At 42.4% G+C, this 25,423-nt stretch overlaps 1 protein-coding gene across 2 annotated transcripts in view; it reads left to right on the plus strand.

The window, feature by feature from the left end:
• Window positions 1-314: 314 nt before the first annotated feature.
• spns2 (spinster homolog 2 (Drosophila)) overlaps window positions 315-25,423 on the plus strand; it is a 69,731-nt gene continuing 44,622 nt past the window's right edge. For both annotated transcript variants that reach the window (XM_034115086.1, XM_034115076.1), the window contains exons 1-2: window positions 315-755; window positions 20,803-20,868. In XM_034115086.1, coding sequence (XP_033970977.1) covers window positions 524-755; window positions 20,803-20,868 — 298 coding nt within the window. In that variant the 5' untranslated portion in view covers window positions 315-523. The remainder of the gene's footprint in view (window positions 756-20,802; window positions 20,869-25,423) is intronic.

The raw sequence follows: 25,423 nt of genomic DNA on the forward strand, positions 1-25,423 counted from the left end.
TTTTTATAATATTGTATTGGCTTGGTATCATAAGTAAGTGAAGACACTTCACTGAATTTGAGATAAATTCAAAGATGACTATCAATAAGTATTAAGATAAACAAAGTCACACCCTTCTTTACACTGTCCTTTTACCACTGCCCTTACAGCACAGCAAGCATTTTTATTTTCCTTCCCAGGCAGGCGCACCACACTCCGGTCCCAGGCATCTGCAGCACGGTATCAGGTGCTCCATCATTCGCTGCCGGGCTTCAGGGGGCGGAGTCTCCGGCACCGGGTCACACCCCCTGCACTACAGCACTCGGTCCTTAGAAAAAACACCAAGGAGCGCACAGCCGGTCCGTCACTGCACACTGCTACAAAAATATGACCCCGAGAAGAGTGACTCTTGCGCTTCAACACTTAGGACAACACACCGAATAATTCCAACATAAATCACAGAACACCTCCGAGTCTCAACTACTCAATTTCTCTGTCTCTTGTTCCCCCCCTTCTCTCTGCGCTGGATCTTTCGAGCCAAGACATGTGTGTGGAGAGCGATGGATGCGAGATTGAAGGCTGCAGCACTTTGGATGAGGTGCGCACGCTGTCCGGCAGCATGAGCCCCGCGCTGAAATCCAACCCGGACCTCCACCCGTGCAAGCCGGGGCACAAATTCCGAGCCGCTCTGCTCAAATGCCGCTCACCGGCTGCTGCCGCCGGGATCCTCACTTTTGGGAACGTCCTCAATTACATGGATAGATACACCGTAGTGGGTAAGAGATCTGACTTCTTCCTTTCTATTAGAGCATCATTTATTTATCTTAAGCACACCAGGGCTGCTTTCTGTATTCGATACGAGTGATACATGCGCGTAATTGCCCGTGAGCGGTGTTATGGAGCACACCTCAGCTGAGACGGGCGGAACAATAGAGGCTTTGCCCAAGCGCAGTGGACAATCAGCTAAAAACCACAAGGCTGTAAGGTTTCCACTGTGTACTGTGGTTTAAATTAATAACATGTCTAAGATATCACTCAAGAAAAGGCTGTACACTGATATTTTTTTACCCAGGGCTATAGATAATTGCAGATTCATCAATTAAGGCGACCAACTCTCCACTGTGTGTGTATTTGTGATATTGCTGTGGGCTCGTCTGTCAGTTTCAGCGACTGCAGAATGAGAGATAGAGTGTATCACCGTGAAGAATCAGTCATTAGTTTCTCGCCGTTTCTGGGAGCGATTTATTCCAGGAACATCTAATCGCCTGTATTTTGTGTGGCAGGCAGTGTGTGAGGTGTGTGTGTGTGTGTGTGTGTGTGTGTGTGTGTGTGTGTGTGTGTGTGTGTGTGTGTGTGTGTGGTGCTGTGATGGGGCCATGTGGTGTTCATCCCCCTCAAGTGTCTGCATTTCCTCACTATAGCTGAGATCCAGAGCATCATTTATTCAAACTGAACACTGTGTACAGAGGGACATTTAAGCTTGGCATGTGTTACAACGAGGAAAGAGATTTGTTTTAGCCTAATTATGGAATCGATTAATTGATTAACAATCATAGATGTTAAAAAGACCACCAAGAGTAGAGCTCACCGAGATAAAGCAGATTTTTCAGAGTGAGAGATATTTTATTTTGTTTAAATATTGTAAGAAATAGCCCTGGTAGAATCTAATTGTTTAGATGTTTGAGTAGTCCCACAACTCACAAATGAATCTGATTTTAGTTAATTAGTATGGATATAAGAGAGAATTGTATTAGCTTTATCTTCTCTATGCAAATTAAAGGGTGTTACATTAGTCCTTATCCTCAAAATCCAACATTTGGTGATTGGATTTTGTAAGGCTAGTTATCAAGGCTTGGACATCGGACTGTGGAAATGAATGGGTTAAAATTATTGCTGCAGTAGGGAGAATGGAGGGAAGCATGGGGAGAGCATGCTATTCTGTACAAAGAAACACCTTCCTGGTTAAAGTACATTAATACATTGATAATCTCAATGACCTGTGGACATTTGCTTCCAAATCTTGCATTTTTCTAATCGTCCCAATTTATTTGCTGCAATGGCTGCAATGACTGCAATTATCTGACATCAAGATATCTAAAATTAGATGGAAAATGTGTAATTTCACTCTGTAGCCTGTGGCAGGGAGAAGGAGTGGCCCATTAAAACGGAACAATGCGTACACTTAAGTATCCACATGCTCATCATCCTAAGGGCATGGTGAAGAGGAAAGCTACACACCCTCGGGCACCTGAATGATCTTGGAAGCCTTTAGCTGCTCAACCTACAGTCAAGAATGTGATGATGGGTCATATCTAATCTTAGCATCTTTAAGCAGCACTCAGGCTGTGCTCATCCTCCTCATGGATGCGTCAGTCTCCCTCCACACTAACCATTTGTACTACTTACACCTCCTCATGCTTTGATCAGAGGAAACCCCTCAATAAGGGCGCAAACACAACTCCTCCGTTCTCTATATCTGGACCTTGCTGTGCTTTGGCAGGATGATGATTGACTGAGAGATAAGGAGAAAGTGGAGAAAGGGAAGTGGATGCGTAGGATGGGGTTAGGAAAGGGAGGGTGGTTGCAGCAGCCCGGGCTAACCCTCTTGGAGGAGGCTGTGCTCGGTGCATGTGGCTCATAGGGATCCCCATCTTTTCCTAATCCTGCTACCGGAACGCTGACGGACTGTTTTGCATTATGCATTGGCAGCTTCTGAGTCAGACTCTCACACAGAATGAGGACCATGTGCATCCAACACAACTGATACCAACAGAGCTGATCTGCTGTTCTCCTCCTTCCTCTCTCCTCCTCCTGAGCTACATTGCAGTAGTAATTAGGTGGTGTGCCTGTGTTGGAGGCGCAGTGTTCTTTTTCCATGTAGAGCTGCAAGGATTAATTGACTCATCGATTAGTTGATCAGAAGAAAAATAATCGACAACTATTTCTATTTTCTGGTAATCATGAAAGTACATTTTCAAGCTAAAATGTACGATAATGTCTTTTTCAGCCTCTCATTTATGGAGATTTGTTGCGTTTATATCATATTAGGTGAATATTAGGGCTTTGGACTGACACATCAAGACATCACATTTGACTTTGAGGAAGTGGGATTTAAAATGTTCACTAGTTTTTGACATTAGATTGAATGAGCAAAACATTTTTGCAGATTTATCGGTATTGGAATTAAAGGGTTGTTTTTTTTAAATGCGTCTTTCAGCTTAATGTTGTCTTTTCCTTAGTTCATTTTCCTTAGTGGGATTAAGTTTATATTTATATCAAATGTTCCTTTCCACCTTGTGGGACTCCCCCGAGCTTTCAGTCCCATCCTCCTTTACTAATCACTTTGCTCTCCGCTTCTCCAGCTCTGTTGTTCTCTTTCTTAAGCGGCAGGTACCCAAAGCGCATCCCGACTCATAGATCTTAATGTCAATTAGGCAGGCATCAGCACACACCCACAGAACACTCACACACATTTAGAAAAAGACACTCCCCACCATTTCAAGAGGGGCTGAATGAGAGAGGGGAGGGGCCGGTGCTGCAGTGGCAGGCAGTCGGAGGGAAGTGGACGCAGAGTGCAGGGCTGAGCCCAAGCGATGCCGCCCCCCCCCCACAACCTTCCCCGACGTCAAAAGGTCTTTGTACCAGCAGCCATTACTGTAGTGTGTGTGGATCACTAAAGCATTGTCACAGGGACAGAGGGTGACCATTCCAGACACCGGGGCTATTCTGCTCCACAACAATGATGGGAAAATTGCACCAACCAATGCACAGCAGCAGTGTCAAAAGACTTGGATCTTTCTGTTAATCCCCGGTGTCAGAGGTGAAGCCACACACACACGCACATAAAAAAACACCACCTACAATACACTTTATGATTCCAACACTTGACTTCTCCAAGCCGATGGTGTGAACCACAAAAAAAACTCACAATGTCTTTTAGTTTTATGAGGGGTTGTTTTTCTCTGGATTTGATAAATCACAGCCAATATTTTTTATTACACAGCTTGGATTTTTAATACCAGCAGTGTGTGAGGAGAGACGGCTCCAACATAGTCATTGTGTGAGACTTGAGCTGCTGCATATTGGAGGGAATGTTTAAGATGGAATAAGGGAATGTGTAATCATTCAGGTTTCTAAAAATGACTAACTCTGAGTCTGGGAATTATATTTACCTAATAAGCAAATCACAGTAATACACTTCCACTTTTCCATTCCTTAAATTGTTCTTTCCACTCCTTTTAAAACTCATTTTGAATATCTGTTGCAGTCTTGTAATGCGTTGTGGAAATGAGACAGTGATCTGTTTTTTGTTATGGGCCACGTCCAAGTGTGAGAAGGCCCAATTTAAGGGCTTCTGAAAAGAAGAGAAAAACTCAAAGTTGGATTTTAGGCTCAGCTGTTCAGCCGGTGGGTCAGACCTGACCTGCAGTGCTCCTTCAGAAGCATGTGCTCGTTTTTACGACTGTCTGTGAAGCAGACGAGGCAGAAATGGGGAGCGTCTGGAACATTTCAAGTTGTCCTAAAGAGGTCTGTCAACCCCTTCTGATCACTGCATTTGAAAATAGAAGCAGGCAGGGAAATAAGATGGAGATCAAACATGATTGGAGTGGAGGTGGATGAGTTACGATGCTCCGGTCGGGTCACTGGTGTGTGGCCTTTGGAAGAAAACCCCAGACACTTCTTTTCCATTTGCTTTTCAGAGTGCTCTGAGATTTAGAGGGCCACAATTTAATTTAATTTCAGGTGGCTCTGAAACATTAAATCCCGGTGCTGGTCTCTGCAGCCCCACAGCAGACAGTCCAAGCTCCTCGACAGCTTATCATAAAGAGGGGATTAAGCCTTTTTTCAGAGAATATGAGGTTATGTGAGGCAGACACTGGGCACTTAAACTTATTTGCCTGCTAAGTACCCTGATGTGTGTCAACTCTAGCCACCCCCCTGTGTGCACCCAGAGGCACCCCCTTCTTAGCCAGCAATGGGGCATTTTGGGGGGTACTGACTGCAGCCTAATCTGTGGTGTGCAGAAATGTTGAGGAGCTGCAGATTAGCGGGTCTTCCCGATACCTTAATCTGAGTCGTCTCAGTCAAGCTGTCATTCCAGAAATACCCAAAAATGGGGTTGCATCCCATTGGACAAGTGCAGGACCCTTGCATGTGAACTATTGGCATCTTGCTTACAGACAGAGATGACCATGTGGTGATAATCCTCTTAAGGCAAGCTCTGTCGCACTGTAAAGAAGATGTAGCAATCTATCCAGTCTGACAGGCTATGCAGATTAATTCCTGATAGCTTTGTCCAGTTCCTTTGTGGCTACTAATTATCACTGTCCACCATTCCTCTGTATTCACAGTGTAAATGATGCACATTTGTTCTGCTTTCTACATATTTTCCTGTCTGTTGTCACAACACAAAGTGCTCTTTCTTGGGTGGAAGTCATCAAAGTTGAAGAAAGTGCAACACTTTCAGTTCCGCAGAGGCTATAGGAAATAACAGAAGTGAAGACAGTAATCTCTGTGTCTGTTTGGGGCTAAAACAAATTCTACTCAAATTCAAGAGTAGAAAATAGTGTTTCTGCATGACAATCCCAAGTGTAGAATATCTCGCTGACAGTTTTTGGAGCTGCTGGTAGAAACATGTCAGTGCAGATCTTCTCAGTAACATGAAGTGTTGCTGCAGAATATGTCAGGATTAGACATACAGAAGTGTCTCCTGACTACCAAACTGTGTGAGAGGCTGTGTGGGCAACGCTCAAGTTGCTCAAGTCTTCACACTTTTGCCTATTTCACCCTCTCTTGTTTTTATAGCGTTCACATTAAAGGACTCAAAACAACGGCACAGACATTAAAAAGATGGTAGGCCCTCTAGTAATTTACTTTATAGGGCTGCTGCGTGTTTTTTTACCGTTTCATGTTGAGCTGTTTCGAATTAGACCCTGTACAGTATGAGATGTCTCTTCGAAAGACATTACCACTTCAGCACTAGTTAAGTACAGAATACCTCAACATCCTTTAAAACTGCTGTTGACAGCATCTTATTGATACTATTCAACAGATGTTAAATGGAGTCATTGGAATTACATGATATCCTACCGAGTGGACTTTTCCAGACTGGTTCCCCACAGAGGTCTCGCTAATCTCTTTATGTCTATATCCTGGCGTGCCATTCCCACTGCTGTGAGAAAACAGTCTGTGTGTTCTTTAGGCTCCGATTTAGCCGACGTCTGTAATAGTAACCAGTGGAATTAGACGAGGTTTCTTCCTCTGCCAGTGTAGGCTCTTTCATGTGGCTACTCCAGATTTTACCATCGAGCAGACGCACTTCCCTCGTAGCAGCGTTCACCCCTGTGACCCCCCCGGTATGAGCGCACCGCTTCATGACTCTGCTGATGGTCACTTTGATGCGACTCTTTGACTCTTCCCCTCCGTACAGCTGTTATTTTGGCATTGCCCCAACCTTGCATCCGACATCTCTCTTCACATTTACGAGGCTATTACATGTGTTGCATTCTAAGAGGATATTTATACACGCTGTTGCCAATGCTGTAACACAGAGGTTTAAGTTGAAGGGAGCGACATGAGGTAAGGATACTGCGTGAGAGGAAAGGGACAGGTGCATCCCATTGTACTAGAAACAACAGGAAGTAAGTCATTGTAGTTTTGGCGACACAGCATCATGTAGGAAGAAAGGCACTCTAAAAACCTTAGTGCATGATTGCTTCAATTGGCATTCAATAGTCTCCTTCTTTGAGGCCCCATTTACACGGGAACGCAAACGAAACGCAAACGAACCGAATTCGATATCAAAAAAGTCTGCCGCGCTGTACTTCCGCCACAAAATACACCAAAAGCACAGAAGAAGACCCCCGAGCATGGTTGCCATGGTTGCCTGGTTGCTCTTCTGTTTATTCTCCGCGGTGGATTTAGTAACATGTAGTTCATGTAGTTCTCCATGTCCACTTGTTGCTGATGGTTGTGGTAGAGGAGCTGTAGATTTTGCACTAACATCTGTAGCATGGTCAGTAGCAGTAGCAGTAGCTACTGACAGTAGCTACTGACCATGCTACAGCAGTGAGCAGCATAGGTGGGGATAGGTGGGGCTATGGCTTCATCATTATCAGGAAAATGATCGTATAGGACGTAGACACGGAGCCGTTTGGCCCCCCAGAGTGTTCCGTCCGCAGATCCATCCAGACCCGTTATCGTTTTAGGGATCCGTTTCTGCGGTTCCGTTTCTGCGGTTCCGTTACGGCCTCGTCTGAACGAACGGGCTATACGAAAGAGAAAAGTAGCGGATACAACCCGTTTCGTTCCCGTGTAAACAGCACCTGAGTCATAACAAGCTAGAAAACTGCTCTAGGGCGTGGCCACTGTCTGATTGACAGGTCACTACCACAGAATTGTCCATTAACCCTAACCCTAACCATGGTTCCAAAAACCAAGATGGCGACGGACAAAATGCCAAACTCAAGACTCTAAAATGATAGTCCACTAACCAATGGGTAACACATCAATTTAGAACAAAGCCACACATCAAGTTTTTGACAAAATCCATCATCATCAAGAAACTGAGTGGCTCTTTCAACATACAGAGCCTTTTTCTTATCCTTTACCCTCTTATCTGTTTTTTTATCTTTCAACTTCCAGTAGCTTGACAAGTCAACTTGTAAAAGAAGGCCGTGCTTGCTCAAGCTGCCTGTTGATCTTTGACATGTGAAGGTGATAATCACTGACCTCCCCTTTATCATCATAGGAGCGTGTGGACATAAGGACGGGGCGTTAGTGTGTTCTTTGTGACAACCACCAACAAGTTTATATAGGGATAACAGCCCTGAGATAAGAACAGTGTCATCTAACTTCCGTGCAACTTTGAAGACATGTTGAATTGATAGTGACATGAGTCACAAGCAGAAGGAGGGGGATTCTCCCAGTCTCCATTCAGCCATTCCTAAACACATTTGCCCCAATGTTAAAAGGCACACCTCCCTTCCTGTCTGTTTATCTGAGAGTGTTTATCTGAAGAAAAGGGCTGATATTCCTCTCTCCAGCCAGAAGGCAACATTGCAGGAAGGAAGGAGTAATGATTTGGGATGTGTTAAGCACGTTGCTCATCCCTGTTTATAAATTGCGATTGGAAAAAATGTTGCTTTCCTCACTCCCAACATTCCATCTCTTTTGATAACCTCTGAAAATATTAAGGCAAATACTACAGCCAACATTTTTCTTGAGGTGAAAATATGAATAATTGTGTTGTTAAAATAACATTCTACAGTCAAAACATTTATCCCTAATTCTTAGGCAACACTGACTTTTCACTCCTCAGACCACACTGAGTGGTCTCCAGCTACCCCAAACATTCCAATGACATTCACATCCATTTCAACAATCACACACCAAAAGAGAGAAACCAATCTAAAATGTCACTTGGAGATAGGAAACCTCCTCCAGAGCCAATGCTGCATTCACATGCTCCAGGTGGTTCAATTTCTACAGTTGTGAAGTCATTCTTCCGACTTTTTGTTTCAACAACACGTTGATATCTGATCACATCAATTCCACTATTTAGGAACAATGTTTTTCAGTATAATTCAACACATATTAACACATAAGTGCAGCACAATGTCTCGTTACAGAAAATAAAACTGAATTTGCCTGCAGGCAGACAGATGACAAACCTAACCCTAACCCAAACTTGGAGACACAATCTCCTAAAACATAAAAAAAAGACAAAGCTAACGGTCATATTCAAATGTTCCACTTAGCACTCTAGCTGAGACTGCATAGGGATGAAGAAATGGAAATAGAAGACAATGCAATCCATTTCTCGACTTTGCAAAATACGCACACACAGACCCTGAATATTGATCAACAGAACAGCAGCTTGGAATTTGTTACAAGTGATGAAACCGTAATGTCCTGGGACACACTGAAATTGGATTTTTCTCTGACACATTAACAAGTTGTTCCTGCGAGGATTTGGAATCTAATATTGACCTGCAGCACCAGTCACAGTCGGAGGTTGTCAAAGCAGAGCTGCAGCTAGCAGTGATATTAGCTCTCAGCTCCTGAGGCTCTCACAGCTGCTTGAATAATATTTGGAGTGCTTATTTACAGCAGCCCTATATTTGACAAACCTTCCCTGCTGAGGATAAATGTAATCTTTCCAATGTGATTGAGTAAATAGTGGAGCCTGGCACTGGGATTATGTAATCTTTAATATCCACTGATCAGGTCCAAGATGAGGTCCTGTGTGCGTTTCCTCACATGTTTCATCAGATCTTTTTATGATTTCATTTCAGCATATCTTTCATGGTGTCAGAGCTAGATGAGATTGCAGCAGGATTTTCATTACTGTGTTTGGTGTATGCGTTACTGTTTATGGGAAGAGCTGGGGGTTGAATGAGGGCGGTGACCTCTTTCAAAGACCTTAGATCTTTGTGTTAATGCCCTGGGTCAGAGGTGGACACACACACACACACACACACACACACACACACACACACACACACACACACACACACACACACACACACACACACACACACACACACACACACACACACACACACACACACACACACACAGACCTTAGTGTGTCTTTCTTCTGTAAAAGGTTCACACTTAGGATTGAATTCCTATGAGAATACGAGCCAAGACGGCAGTGCTGTCACAGGGAAAATACATATGTGCATTACGCAGGTATTAAAGGGACAGTTCCTCCCGAAATTTAAAAACACCTATTATTTCTTCTTACCTAGTAGTAGTGCTATTTATCTATACTGTAGCTATGTCATGATTTCTATCACTCAAAATAAACCACAGACCTTGTAGTGAGAAGTTTCATGTGGATACATTTTTTACAGAACTACACCGGCAACGAGTACATTTGTCAGAAAGTAAAATAGATACTGCATAAAACCAAAACCTCATAATTTGATAAACAGCCCTAAAGGTAAAAATGTGAATTTTAATGTTGTGCTGGCAGCAACATATCTTATCCAATCAGTCCAGCTTCTCATTCAATATCTAGCTAATATGGCACTGCACAGCTTGATCATCAGGCAAGCATATGTATGCGTTTTTATTTTCTGCATTCGCTGTAGAAGAATTTGCTTATGACAGGCTGCCAGGCTGAGTTTAGGTTGTTTGTTTCTGCATTGCAGTTGTACACCAGAATGTTTGGTTACGCCTCACTGCCCGGGAGGATTATTGCAGCGTTCTTTTGATACTTCTGCACCATAAATGTTTACTGGTCCATGTTTTAATTACATAAATCTGCAGGCAGCCTGTCAACACACCACTTCAAAAGTGTATATTGCATGTATTTATAACACTGGATATATAACATTCTACATTAAGCTAAGTCTGTTTCCTGTTGTGGTGGTTCTGGAATAAAGTGAGACTGATGAACAAGACGTAGATGTTCAGTGATGCTTTAGGAGACTGGACCGCAGCATACTGCAGTAGCACCATTCAGGTTGTTGATGGAAGTATGTGGGCAGCGCACCAGTGTTAAGCGTCTTGTGCATTTTTTTTATTGTGGTATAATGCCTCACTGCCCAAGGCTGTGTGCTGTAGGTATGTGTGCCATTCTTTAAGGAAACACGCCTGGTATGTGGAAGAAGTCATAGAAGGCGAAAGAGGATACCTAGGTGTTTATTTCCCACGCTGAGTTGAATTCAAAGTCACGCATTACAATTAAAAATGTCCAGAGTTTACTTTTGGCAATGAGGTTGCACACTTTTTCATCATGCAAAATGAGATCAGAAATCAAATTATGTTTTGTAATTATTCCCGAGGTCATCTTTTATAAGTTTGCGCAAAAAGACATATTTGGGTTTCTCAGAGTGTTTGATGAAAAAGCAGAGGAAGTAATGAGATGCATATCTAATTCATGAGACAGTGAAAGATGAACCCCTCAGCCTTAACTAAACTGTCCTCCCTATAAATGAGATGAAATGGAGTTGGGAATTATTTTCTTCCCATTATATGAAGAGACAGTGTCAGAGTGGCATTGGTTGGATTGCTTTTGAGCATCTGTAGAGGTCACCTTGACAGGATGTCAGAATGAAAAATGCTTTTATGTGTCCGATTGGCTGTGTCCTGTGGATAGAGGACAAAGCCTGGAGATAGAAAAAACATGTTTGACATTCAAATTGTTTTACCTTTGAACTCCCGGGAGGCATTGCAGCATTAAAGTATCTATTGGGTTATTCTGCTGTGTTTTAGTGGATAGGAGTTGCAGATATATGACATTACTCATGGTCCAAATGAAGAAGGTGTGGCTGACCTGGAGAATCATGATCGATGTGTGGGAGTAGAGACAAACTCATTCATGACGGAGGTTATCACTATGCACACTAAAACTATAAATGGTTTCCTTATTCCATCAGTCATACTGCCGCATAATCCAGTCAAACAGCCTTGTCACAAAATGGAGGCTAAAATTAAGTCTTTTTTTTTTGTACTACTCTTCATCAAAAAATAAATATATCTCCAAGTTCTAACTACATTTTATTCACTATGTCATATTCAACGAAAAGCTTTTTTTTATAATAGGATTTTTAATGGTGTGTGACAGGTGTATTTTTTATTCATTCTTTTCCAGTTACAAACAATTTTACTAATTTTACCCAATACATTCTTGGATTTTTTTATTGTCTTGAAGAATGGAAATGAAAATAATATGCTATACACATTAGGACCAGCTGGGCCATTATTGCTACTGAATTCTCCATTTTTTGGAGCCTAAGCACTGTGATTATTGACAGATGATAGCTTCACTGCAGCGGTTTGATGCTAAATTGAGCTGAAAAAATGTTCAGCTCTGTGGGATATACAGTCAGTTTGACAGCCTGTGGACATCTTATCGTTATGCTTTATATCTCACACTGCCAGTGAAACAAGGAACACGAACAAGATGAGTCAGGTGTCGAGCCTAGAGAACAACAATATATTCTGTTCAAAGTGTATCTGTAAAGTATCAAATAAGTAACTGAATACACGGGCAGCATATTAGAGCATTCTGCTTTATCTTTGAGTACGCTTTGTCTAAATGAGCTTCATTAAAGAGATAATATAAGAGATCTGGTCATGGCTGTTCGTACAGTCTGTGATGATTATGCAGCAAAATGTTTCAATGTGGATTCCCCCACATCCTCATAAATTATAAAAAGAAAAGAAAGGAAGAGAGGGACATGAAATCTCATTATAAACACTACATAATGACATTAATCCACCACACAGTTATGTAAAAATAGCACAGGGATTACCGACAGGATTTCTCAAATTCACATGTACTGACTCAAACACACACACACAGACACACAGACACACAGACACACAGACACACACACACACACAACAACACACACACACACACACACACACACACACACACACACACACACACACACACACACACACACACACACACACACACACACACACACACACACACACACAGAGACACACTAATGTAGTGTATTGGACACATTGACCCCCATCTTTACATAACCCTACATGTCCAGCTGGTCAGTCTATGGTTGGTGGTTTCGCCACTTATCTTTTGACTGACATATCTCAACAAATATAGGACACATTTTTTTTACAAGAGCTATTTTTGGCAATCCTATCATGCTTTGGGTAACCCTGACTTACACATTTTGACTTATTCAATTAATTATCTTACATATATTTGATATATTGTCGCAAATTATGTTTGAGACATTCATGATCCCCAGGGGATGAACAAAATAAAATACAAAAATAACCTTTATGGCCCAGATTATGTCAAAATGTGACTTTATTCAACAATTAAAGCTAGAAATATCTATAAAAAAATAAGCATTTCCATCACGTTTTGTGTTGTTGCTCCACTAAGATGGAGAACATGGCAAACTGCTAAATATTAGCACGTTAGCATTGCCATTTTGAGCATTTTGACAATGGCATTGCTCAATGCCATTGTGGGTAGTACTTTTTTTTATGAATTGATTTAAATGGTCCAAATTGAATGGAAACCTTAAAGCATTTTCATTGCTTTGTGAAAGAGACCATTTCCATTTCACATCTTCTATCAAACGAAAGTAGACTTCTCTGTTTCTTTCTCCGGTTAACGTGGCTCTTTTTCAAAATTCCACATAAATAACACTCCTCCTGGGTTCACATTCAAGGTTGAGTTCAACTGCTGTTCAGTATTCCTGGGAGACGCTGGTGTGAACGAGTGCAGCTCGCGGAGATCCCCTGGCAGTCAGACAGTCTCATCTCATCTCAAATACCTTTGCTTCGCCTCACTGCGTCCCTCTCTTATATATCTAATGCATTATCTCATAGCGAACATGTGGATGTATTATAGATGAGCTATAGGTTTAGTCTGCTCCCTCAATGCTTCACTATGCATCCTCTCCACTACCATCAAATATTTAGCACGTACTGGCTGGGACTAATGCACCGCAGCCCTTCAGCTGAATTCAAGCTTTTGATTAGTGAAAGAAAATTAGGTTGAAAACAAGCTCTATTAATCAAAGTGGTTAGGCTGGCAATCCTACAAGCCTTTAATTTGATATCGCCCCAGTTTGGCTGTCACACATTTTGAAGATTAGAGTGAAAGCTGTTCCAAATGTTATAGGGGTTTTATCACTGAAATAACAGCATATTCATCCTCACACTCAGGCAGGTGTTCTGATTTCAATTCATCTATCTTGGTGTGTTATAGTGGTATATTGGACTTTAGTGTCCTTTTGAAGCACTTGCACTGTCATGTCATTGACATGATCGGACATGATGGGTTGTTGTTACAGGTGAGAAGATGATCCAGGAAGTACATTCTGACAATCCTGTCACAAATATGTTTATAATAAAAGCCAGCCTATGTAGGAAGTTGAGATGGTGTTGTTGGTGACGCTGTGTGAAACAAAACTTAGTGATCACTCAGTTTTCAAAGTTTGTAATTCAAATAACATAACTAAGACACTTTAGTCAAATAATGGTGTTTTACTTAACCTAACCAATAAATATGATGTTACATTTTTTATTTGTGTGTCTTTTCAATTTACAACATTAACCACGTACAGTATGTAAAATTGCCATCGTAATCTTAGATAGTACATTTTCCCTTTAAATATTCTACCAAACCAAGTTCTAATGTTGAGTACATGTCCTCTCTTTACAGGGAATAGCTCTACTGAACAACTACTGATCAAAGGTAGTCTACATGACTCGACTGAAATGTATCTATAGTGTTTCTCACTGGTAGTAGTGAATTAGAAAAGCAGCAGCCCTTGAACTCTCTGGCGTGCTCAAACTCTTGCTCATGTTGTTTTCTTGCGTGAGCTCTGAAGTCCCTCCTGTGCAGTTCTTCACAGTTTCCCAGACATTTGCAGTACGTTTCCTTTCTGTGTGGCAGGGAGAGGAAGTGGAATGGAAAAAGCACTCCCCCGCCCACTGCGGCCACATGGCAAGGGAGGAGAGCAGTCGGTCAGGAGCCCGCCGGCCACAGTCGGGCATATTTGTGGTCAGCTTTCTCCTCTCTGCAGTCTGCAGCGCGGCCTGCCTCTGCACTCTGTTGCTCCCTCCCTGAGCTCTTTCTCACTCTCTCTTGCACGCTCAAATCCCCCAAAAATTGGCCACGAGAACAACCCGAAAAGATGCACTTTCTCCTCACTCATTACCTCGTCTTCCTTTCCCAGACTATTTATACGGATGGGGTTGACACATGAAAAGGGATCCCCCCTTAGCAGGAATGAAGGGGAAGGATTTAGCCACATCAGCAGAGCGGTTCACCGCTATCCGTCACTCTGGCCAGAATGAATGACTTCCATCCCATTGGCTCATTCTCACTCAAACACACACACAGTCAAACCAGGGGAAAGGGGAACACACACACGTATACTATATAAACAATGGCAACATATTCTTTACAAAACGGATCCAGCCAAGACCCGATTGTAGCCACCACCCATTTTTTCTCTGCTCCTCATGAGTCCTCTTCCCTACCTCTCTGTGTCTGTGTGTCTAACACTCACCGCTGTTAAATTGGACCGCTATTCTCTCCTTCCTCTTAGCCTAGTTTCTTAGAGCAGAAATAGAACCAAGGGGGGGACGGAGATCCACAAGTCTCTGTTGGGGATTTGATATTAAATCCGTCCTCTCCGTGCTGACGGAAGTTCTGCGTGTGCATATCTGAGTGTGTGTGTGTGTGTGTGTGTGTGTGTGTGTGTGTGTGTGTGTGTGTGTGTGTGTGTGTGTGTGTGTGTGTGTGTGTGTGTGTGCGTGTGCGTGTGCGTGTGTGTTATGGTGTGTGTGTTATGGTGTATTTTTGAGTGTACGGTGGTCCCAGAGGAGTAATGCTGGCGGTGTGCGTCACTGCACGAAAGCTGGCCTTGCAAAAACAGCATGCTGCATCCTCATTTAATGGACACAGCATCACGCCATCATGTTGTTATGACGTCAGGTCATTTAACCTCCAGAAATCTTAAAAATCCACCATATGTCATGTTTTATTTCTGTTTTTGTTTGCAGACATGATAAAGGACAATAAATATGTTTCTCCGGAGTTACATTGATATAAATTGTTTCACAAAACGCCTTGGTGAGCCGTCCACTGGTATAGCCTTATTTTGGAAAGGAGTGAAAGAAAAGTACTATTCATATTGAAGAATGATCATTCACCATTCACTGCTCTAAAAGCAGCGTTTGTGGCATGTAAACCAATTTGAGTGCTCTTCTTAAAAGCTACTCTGAGAAAAGTGGTCATAAAGGCGGACTTTATGAGAGGGTGGAATAAGTGTCAGCTACATGATGGCCCCCTGACTCTGTGTCAACTCTCTGTGTTGAGTTTCACCAAGCAGCCATATAGCGTGTACAGTTCAGCATCACATTAAATTCTGGAAGGGTCAAAGAATACAACAACTTGAGTGATTCTGTAAGCCAATAGTCTTACAGGAAAGCCGTGTATTTATAGTCAGAATTATAAAGAAATGCCTTTCCGTCAGTGTTCATTATGTTTTCTTTAAGGTACACTGAGGGAGTGACCGTGTGTCAGAGGGAGTTGCCCGCTGTGACTATGCTCTGTGTCTGAGTGCTGTTACCATAAATGAAGATGGAAGTGGCTGGTGTTATTGTTGTGTGCTGTCAGGAAGATCCACATTCCTGGCGTGTTTCTTCGCTCTGCGTCACGCTCAGGTGCACGCCGACCCCCCCGAGGCTCGAGACTTGAGAAACCCATTAACGTTGTTCAATTAAGCCGTGTGCATCACTTTGGAACAGCCGTCTGGGTAGGAGACTGACCGGTCTGTGATCATAAACTGCCATGACAGAAAAAGGTCGATAGAGTTGGTTAAGGAACATGAGTCGTACATTTCATATAACGACAAAAATACATTAATCTTTAGAATTCCAACACTTTAAAAATTACGCCTCTTTATGAAAAAATATATATTCATGTGTAAACGAAATTATAGCAGGATGTTTTTCAGAGTTAAAGATTCATTTGATGCCTTTATTTTTGGTACATTAAACCTTGAAAATAGCAGTGATTTGTCCGCATTGGGCAAACGTGTAGAAATTGCTCAATCTGGTAGAAAAAAAGCACTTTAATTGAAAGCCTGATCAAATATAAGGTGTTATTTTATGCCGTAATGACTGTAAGAAATAAATAGTGAGTCACAATGGTTAAATGGATCTGTCACGTTATATTTGCAATGTCATGTCAACCACAGTAACATGTCACTTTAATTTGTTCTAGAGTGTTGCTATGGTGCTATTTTTTATATTTCTGGGGCTATAATAACCTGTGTAATTCAGGAACATGTGAGCAGATGCTGCATTGTGGGCTGCAACTGAAATGAGGATGTCAAAGCAAAAAAAAGGCAGTTTTGGTGATTTGGAACGCTGAGTTTCTTTTTGGTCGCTTGACCTTTATCTTGTACAGCATTGCCATGGCAACTAAACAGGGCGCTGCCAGTCTATGCCAGAGGTTGTGGTCCCTCATCGTCAGATACATCACTGAATCTCTGTCTCTTAATAAGTCACTATACAGTATATAGTTACTGGCTGTATAGTGAAGAAACAAAAGAAGAGACACCGCTGAAAGGCAGAGGAAGGGCAGTGTGGTGGAGAAGGGAAATAAGAAGAACAAACTTTGATTGCCAAGCATTAAAAGGCCTCATTGAGAGCAGAGATGATAGTTGGGATAGGCTGCTACACAAACACAGAGCTGCTGGCTCTCTGTAATCCCTTACAGATTAGCGCACTTCATTACACAGCTCATTGCACTTGAATCGAGTACAATAACACTGTTGCTACGATCTGATATCCAACACTTATTTCAAAGGGTACACACATTTGGTTGCTTGAATAGATCATGTTTATCATAATAACCTCTAATATGAATGTATCATGTGTTTTGAATAAGTCTTATCTTGTTGGAGTCATGCATCAAACAGTGGCTTAAGTTTATCTACTCAGTTCCTACATAAGAAAATACAAAGATGTTGCCAACTCTACCTTAATTAATTGTCTGGAGATTGTGTTAAGTGTAGACGGGTGTGGCTCAGACAAATGCCCACTCTGTCCAGGAGGGACGCTCCACCATCTGGCGCTGGAATCCCCCTCCCAGCAGGCTCTGTGTGTGTGTGTGTGTGTGTGTGTGTGTGTGTGTGTGTGTGTGTGTGTGTGTGTGTGTGTGTGTGTGTGTGTGTGTGTGTGTGTGTGTGTGTGTGTGTGTGTGTGTGTGTGTGTGTGTGTGTGTGTGTGTGTGTGTGAGAACTTCTTCTTGGCTAATTAGTAGTACAGCTGCAGTTGTACAGTACACTGTTAAACACTGTTGTCACTGTTTGACAGGCTTCACAGGGGAGGGGGCAGAGTTGCCTTTTAAAGATGGCAGCCTGATATTTATTATTTAATATTTTACCATATGTTTTTCCTACTTAAAGTTGGTTAGATTCCTCCAATCTGTGTTTGTACACTGTGGTATTGCTACTTTAACTGTGAATAATTGGAGTACTTCTTCCCACACTCCTATATTCTTACTTCAAATCACTTTGGAGTCCTAAAACTAAATCCCTGAGATGCATGTGAAATAGGATCTGTATCATTCATGGTAACTTTGACTTGATATGAACTGAGATTTATCTTCCTGTAAACTGTATATTGAGGTACCTGCCTTGAGGCTGTTGCTGCATAATTGTCACACTGTATGCTCTGACTGCTGCTGTGAGAGCTGCTAACAAGAACCACAGTCCCCACATAGACACCGAGATGGTAGAGCAAACTGAACTATGTGATTCCGAGGAATTCTAATTCAATTCTGTTTATCCTCATTTTTTACATTGTACTGTCGGTTTCACTGAAACCGTCTTCATGGGAGCACCTTAATAAAAGAGAAACAAGCCAAAGAGTGTGAGTGTTAGCTCTTTAACAGGAATGCTTCCTGCTGTGTGAGAATGTGGGCAGGTGGTTTGACTCAGATGACAGGAATCTGACGCATGTATCTGCTGCAGTCACAGTCCAACCTGCACCTGCCTCTGCATCGCACCGCCACCGCCACATTCTGTCTCACCATTGACAATAAGACAAGCAATTCCAATGTTGAGGATGGCAGAATCACAAATATTATGTTGAGTACATCATTAACCTGCTTTGCTCTTTCTCATCATCCTCCATGATGCATGAGGTATTTTTAAAAGTTACATCACTCAGGTGCCCCAGTGTGGAGGTCAGGTTATGCTAGGTCACACTGCTCTGCTGGGCTCAGATTAATGGCCGCCAGCTTTTTAAAATGTCAGTCATGCTACTGTTCCATTTTCATGAGCGCCGGTGCAATCCCCAGGAGCAGAAACAGCCAGCTCTAGCATGCACACCACGTTGCATTTGGACTTTTTTATTTCCCTTTCAGTGCTAAAATAAGACTTTGAACCTTTTCAAAGTTGGTGGTCTCAAGAGGAGCAGAATTCATTACACGGGTTATGTTGCTCCTTGTTTACTGGGGTTTCAAATTGTATGGCAGCCATAAAGAGATTTCTTTAAATCTAATGAATCACCCTCTGATCTTCTTCTTCATCTCCATTCTTCTGATGTTTATGAGATGTTAAAACTATTTTATTACTTTACATGCTACTGACATTATACGCACACAAGTCGTGATGTTATGATGAGCAGATGTGCACATGCTGTCCTACCTTTGGCCGAGCACCAGGTGCCTTTCATTTATTCATTAAGGCATTAGAGACATGCACTTGGGCCGTTTCTCAATGTAGAGTATACCTGCTGCAGAGCCACTATTTCAAGTATACTACGTCATCGAGTGGCGCCGAATGCTGGGCATTTAACATGCATTTAAACAGTCCTTCGGCGCCACTTGATGACGTAGTATACTTGAAATAGTGGCTCTGCAGCAGGTTTACTCGACATTGAGAAACGGCCAGTGAGTGGATTCCCTCCATTCCAGCTCTTGGGTTACAGTAACAGGATTAACAGGACTTCAAAGACTTTGCAGTTTCTCACAGTGGAGCAATGTTGAGGTGCTGCTCTGTGTCTGTTTGACTTATGAGAGCCGCAAGGAAAAATGACCTCAAACAGTTGGTCGCAGTGTCATCGCGTGAAGACAAACCCAACTCCAGTCACTGTGCTTGCAAGTGCTACTCCCCTGAACTTTGCACATGACACATGGTCTGCGAGAACATGTGTTCATTTTCTTTACTGACGTTTTTCCCACTTCCCACGTGTGACAGCTTTTGATACTCTTCAGATTAGTTCATTTATAGTAAAAGCCATGTATCTCCAAATGTAGTAAGGTGATTGTGTGTGATACACTTAAGGAAGCAGTGTTTCTTTATGGGACAAACATGATAAACTTGATGACTATGATACATTGCTGTTGATTAAAGCAGCTAACAGTATATAAAGGTATTAAAAAATCATGTACAGCAGTAAAATGCTAAATAAATATTCATGCAGCAGTAATGTTCAAGGGCTAGTGGGGCAGGGTGGACCCAAATGCAGTAGGCAGGTACAACTTAACATAAATGACCAAGGCAAGCAGAACAGTACTTATCGCAGGACATACAAGGGTTGTGCATAGACTAACAGAAAACCAGGACTTCAATACAAGCTGTAACAAATGAGGGGATGAAGTGCAGATGTGCAGGAGGACAGGTGAAGCAGGGCTGATTGGGAACAGGTGAAACTAATGGCAGACAATCAAAAACGCAGGAAAACACTGGGAGTAAAAACAGACAAGGGAGGAAAACTTTAAACAAAATATAAAAGGAAACAGATTTATCAAGAAAATAGGATCATGACAAATATTAATCAAGAAAAGTCATATATAATAGGGGAACAATTTACTGCACAATTAAGTTTACGTTCCATACTTAAAGTACATATTGCTGATAGTCCTTACACACTTTCACCGAAGTAAGCATCTGAATGCAAGATTTCTACTTGTAGTGGAGTATTGTTACAGTGTGTTATTCTTACAACTACTTAAGTAAAAGGTCTGAATATTTCTTCCACTGGTTTAATTGTAGGTGTGTTGTTAGTATATAACACACAGCGGTGAAATCTTTACAACAATTTACTTAAACTTTACCTCTGTATGGCAGCCAAGAGAGCACTTATCAGAAATACTATATTGCTCTTCAGGGATGTTTAGTGAATGATATCCTGTGAGTGCTGTCTATATCCATCATATCCAACAAACCACAAAATACTTAATTAAGCCAGAATCAATGTAGGTGAAATTCAAAAAGAGCTCAGTGGTTATAATGATTATTATTATGTCTTGAAACCACATTTATGTTTGGCCTCTCCTCCTGTTAACAGGTGTTCTGCAAGACATCCAGCGGCATTACGGAGTATCAGACAGTAAAATCGGCTTGTTGCAAACAGGTAAGTCTCCTTTAATCCCATAATTGCCTGTGTGAACAATCCAGCTCAACACATTCTCAGTGTGATGGGTGTAATTATTGTGTAACTCTTATATTTTGGTGTTTGGTAAATTGGTTGGAGCTAAGAGGCTCTGATGATAGGTGCCAATCAACAGAAAATGCTGTTTGCACACACAAAAAGAAAAAGCTTTTACTTTGGAAGAGATACACAATTCAAAGTGGAAATGCTAAACACTATATTTTAACACATCTAATACCTCATATTGTTCTCCTTTATATACATTACGACAGTGGCGAACCGTGTCTATCACAACTGGACCTTCTGTAGACACACACACAAAACCACTGAAATGCGTAGTGCATGGACCGAGAAGGACAAACAAATCAACGTAACACTGTAATATTACAGATCAACAACACAGATACGATTCTCATTTATTCATATTACATACATTTTATTACATTTTATTTATATAATTAAATCGATTTTTTGTTTGTTTAATCTGAGTGTTCCAGGGTATTCTCTGAATACCTTGAAGGCCCTGACGGTTCGCCACTGCATTACGATAATATACATAGAAAGACCTGGCCAAGAATAGCAGCTACATAGAATTTCAACAATAAACATAAATTCTGAGAGTTTGTGTAACATTAAAGAAGATTAGATCAAACAAGAAACACAGCCAGGGTAAGGCCTAAGATCAGTTGATACATTTTTCCATGGAGTACATGCAGAAAACTTCCCAATAATGTAAGGGAAAAAGAAAAGGCAAAAGGTCAATAGAAGCCAATTGAAGTCATTTTCAGAAAACACTGATGAGAATTGGCTTAAAACTGTTTATTTAACCGTCTACAAGAATAAAAAAGGAGGAATTACGATCGATTGACTGATTTGACTGGATTTTAGGATTAAAAAAACACATATCTATATTTAGCAATCATTACAAACGTCAAGATAAAAAGACAACGTTATCCAAACGCTCTCTTTCATTGTGTGTGTGTAACTACATGATTCCATCGGAACACTATCTAAAAGTTACACCACCAACAATATTGAGGTATTTATTAAGGGAGGGACATTTCCACAGAGCAGCAGCAGCAGCAGGTCAGAGGGAGGAAAACACCATCAGTAGCCAGGCATGCTTTTTCTCCTGAGAGCCTGCATGCATGTACCAGGAGCGTCTGAGGACTCAGGGCAGGGTTTCCTGTTCCATTCAACACACCCCCATAAATTCACCTTTTAGGTAGATACCTTGCAGAACCCCCTCTTTGGGGGACAGGACCCAGTCTTGTCTCTAACTCATTCGAACACCAACAAACCTGCACACAAAGTGCCATTGAGGCCAAGCATGCAGGTTGGAGTTTGAGGGGGGAGAGAATACAGCCCAGTGTTTTCCTCCTTCTCTTGATGTTCTCAGACTAACTTTAGGTGAGCTGAATGGAGCGGTGAGGACAGAAATATCCAGCAGGAAAAAAGAAACCAGTGTTCTGTTGGCTTTATGGTGAATAAGGCATTTCATCAACGCCAAAACTCATTTCCGCCCAGTTTCCCCGTGGCATAAAGAATATATATTTCCTTTTCAGAATCTCTTTTTCCTTTACATCTCCTTTTGATGTGTTTGCTAAATGTGTTATTGCAGTAGGGTTAAATTGTTAGTCTGGTGTTTCAAAGCAACTTTTTCAGATGATGCCTGCACAGAATGCTGAAGGCCCTCGTGTAGAATCAAACACGTCTGATTTGTTTATTTTCATAAGCAGGGAAAACACATAATACATGCACTGGAAGATTTGTTTAAAAAAAAAAAAAAAGGAAACTGTGAAGGGTGTTTGACTCTTAATTGTGTTTGCATTGGCTCTTTAATTTGAGTTACCACACTGGCACAGACCCACCCACACTTAAACGCACAGTAAGTCAGTAGAGGGGCATGTGCAGCTGATTTGCCCTCTGCACCGTCTGCATTTACACAGAAAAACAACAGTGCTGCTGTGTGTTTGGTTTCCCTGGCCTGTCCCGGCTTGTCATGGTTCAGCCTCCGCTTGGCCCCTGATCCCCGGGCGACCTTTTTTCTCACACTGGCCTGAGGAATGCTGGGTGTCCGGGCGTTGGGATGTGAGATTGGGTCGGCCCAGACAGAGAGCCTAGGTGTGAAGAAGAGGCTAGGAGGATGACGTAATCTCGGACTCTCAGTTTGTGCGTGTATATGTTTACAGTATGCATACGTCTCTTCCGGTTTCCCCCACCCCCCTCTTCCGCCCCAGAGGGAACAATCCCTGCCTGTGTGAGCACCTGCAGGCCAGGCCGGTTCTGCCTTCTCTCCTTCCTCGCTCCCTCCGTCCTGGCAGCTTACGTCCACCTGGGAAAGTAAACTGCCAACGTAGGTGTTTTACAGCCGGTGGGTGTTTCTCTGTGTGTCTGCTGCCAGGTCACCCTCACACTTTTTAAAAAGCACTCACCACACGCTGCAGGATCCAAACACAAGTCTGAGTCAGAATCACTTTATGAACTCTGCTCGTGTTTCAGCTTGAGGAAAGGATAGTTTTGACCCTTTTCTTTGGCTCTTGATCAGAACTACTGAAATGAGAAATGTCCCATATCTAGAAGGTACTGACAAGTTGTTTGCTTTTAGAAATACTAGCCTGTATAAGCACCAGGGTTCTTAGGCCTGCTGCAGTGTTTGCACTCTGTATATTTATAACTCATAAGATATACATTTCTTGGAACAAGCACAAAATCAGTCAGTGGCATCTCAATCACGAGGGACTTATTTTTGATTAAATCATATTTATAGATATGGAAAAGCTGATAGAAATGAGAATAGTCTTTGAGTATAAGACCTCATTGTCAAATATTTCAACTGTAACAAGTATTGGAATGGGGTCGAGGAGGCCTCCCAGCGTTTCCACCTGAGATGACAGCTGACGGTTGGAGAGAGGAGAACCGATTTAAAGTTTGACAGCAGCAAGGTGATTGGCCTTTAAAGATCGTGGGAAATTGTAGTTGGTCAACTCAAAAAGTGCACGTCTATAATCAGCTTATAGAGGCAGCTAGAGGAGATCCCGAGTCAGAAAATGTACATGAACGCCCCTCAAGATGACAACTAGGAATGTGATATCTCAACGCTCTGAACTATAAAATACATCTTCTTTGTAGCATCCATGTTGTTTCCACACAAGTCAAAATAATAACTTACAAACTCTGAAATGGAGGAGCAAGTGAATGCACCAATGTCCTTGGGCGAATCTTTCCGAGAGTAGTTCTAGTTTTAGTAGCATTTGTTATAATCCGGTAAATAAATGTTTCCTCTCCCTAGCTTGGTTTACAGTAAGTTATTGGAACCACCATTGGCAGGAAAATACGAAAAACAAGTCCTGATGAATGCTTTTTGCGGTACAGTGGGTGTAAACTGGTGTTTAAAGGCTAAAGAACAACACATGGAAAATACCCTGTGGTGAGCTCGGCCTCCACAGCACCAGTTATCTGTTATTTTGCAATGGACCCTTCCTAAAGCGGCTTACACAACACATATTGACACGAGGAATGTGCTCATTGTGCATAAGGTGTGCATGTGTGTCATTATTGCCCGAGGAGGTGAGGTCTCAGCTCTCCGAGTGAGAGGATAAGGTGTTCGGAGCTGTCACTCAGGTTAGGGGTAAAGGCAGTTTGAGCTGTTTGAGCGCGTCCATCAGCATGGGGAGAGGGTCTCACCTGAGCTCAGCAGACCTGTCAGAGCACCGGGACAGCCTGAGCCCAGCACCCCCTCCGGAGATGACAGGCCTTCCTGCTAATGGCCTTCAGGCAGCGGCTAAGTGAGTGGCGCTCACACGCAGCTGTGAACTGGTCCAGTCCCCCAGGGTACGGAGGGCAGCAAAGGTTAATGGAGGAGAAGAAGAGGAGAAGGGGTTCACCTGGTTAGTGTTACCTTTGGTTTAGTTTTGAATACTTTTGTCAACAAGACGGAGGAATCTGAGAGAAGGCTTTCTCCTCCTGTTATTCAAGTGCTTTGAGGCAAATCAGAAAAAAAGAGTTCATAATGGGTGTAATTATTCCCTACAATGGCGGAGTAATTATCCGTCACTCGTTCAGCATGGCAGCAGTTATTGGGGTCAGTCGGGCTGGATGTACAGTGGGGCGGTGGCTTAATAAGGAGCCGGCGCTCAAAACAGCTCGCAGACTGTCTGTGCCCTGTTCGGTGTGTAGCTGCCCACCTTGTCTGAAACATGACACACACACACACACACACACACACACACACACACACACACACACACACACACACACACACACACACACACACACACACACACACACACACACACACACACACACACACACACACACACACACACACACACACACACACACACACACACACACACACACACACACACACACACACACACACACACCAACTGACATTGCCCCAGTCTTAACATGGTGTCAGTCTGCCATTCAGCCAGTATGTGAGCAGTATGGAATGAGGCCACAGGTGCTGTGTAAGTCTTTAGGCTAGAGCTCCGCTAACACACCAGACTTACATAAGTACGTCCAAGAATTA

The sequence above is a fragment of the Trematomus bernacchii genome, unplaced genomic scaffold, assembly GCF_902827165.1.
Source record: "Trematomus bernacchii unplaced genomic scaffold, fTreBer1.1, whole genome shotgun sequence".
In the NCBI taxonomy this organism is placed as follows: Eukaryota; Metazoa; Chordata; class Actinopteri; order Perciformes; family Nototheniidae; genus Trematomus; species Trematomus bernacchii.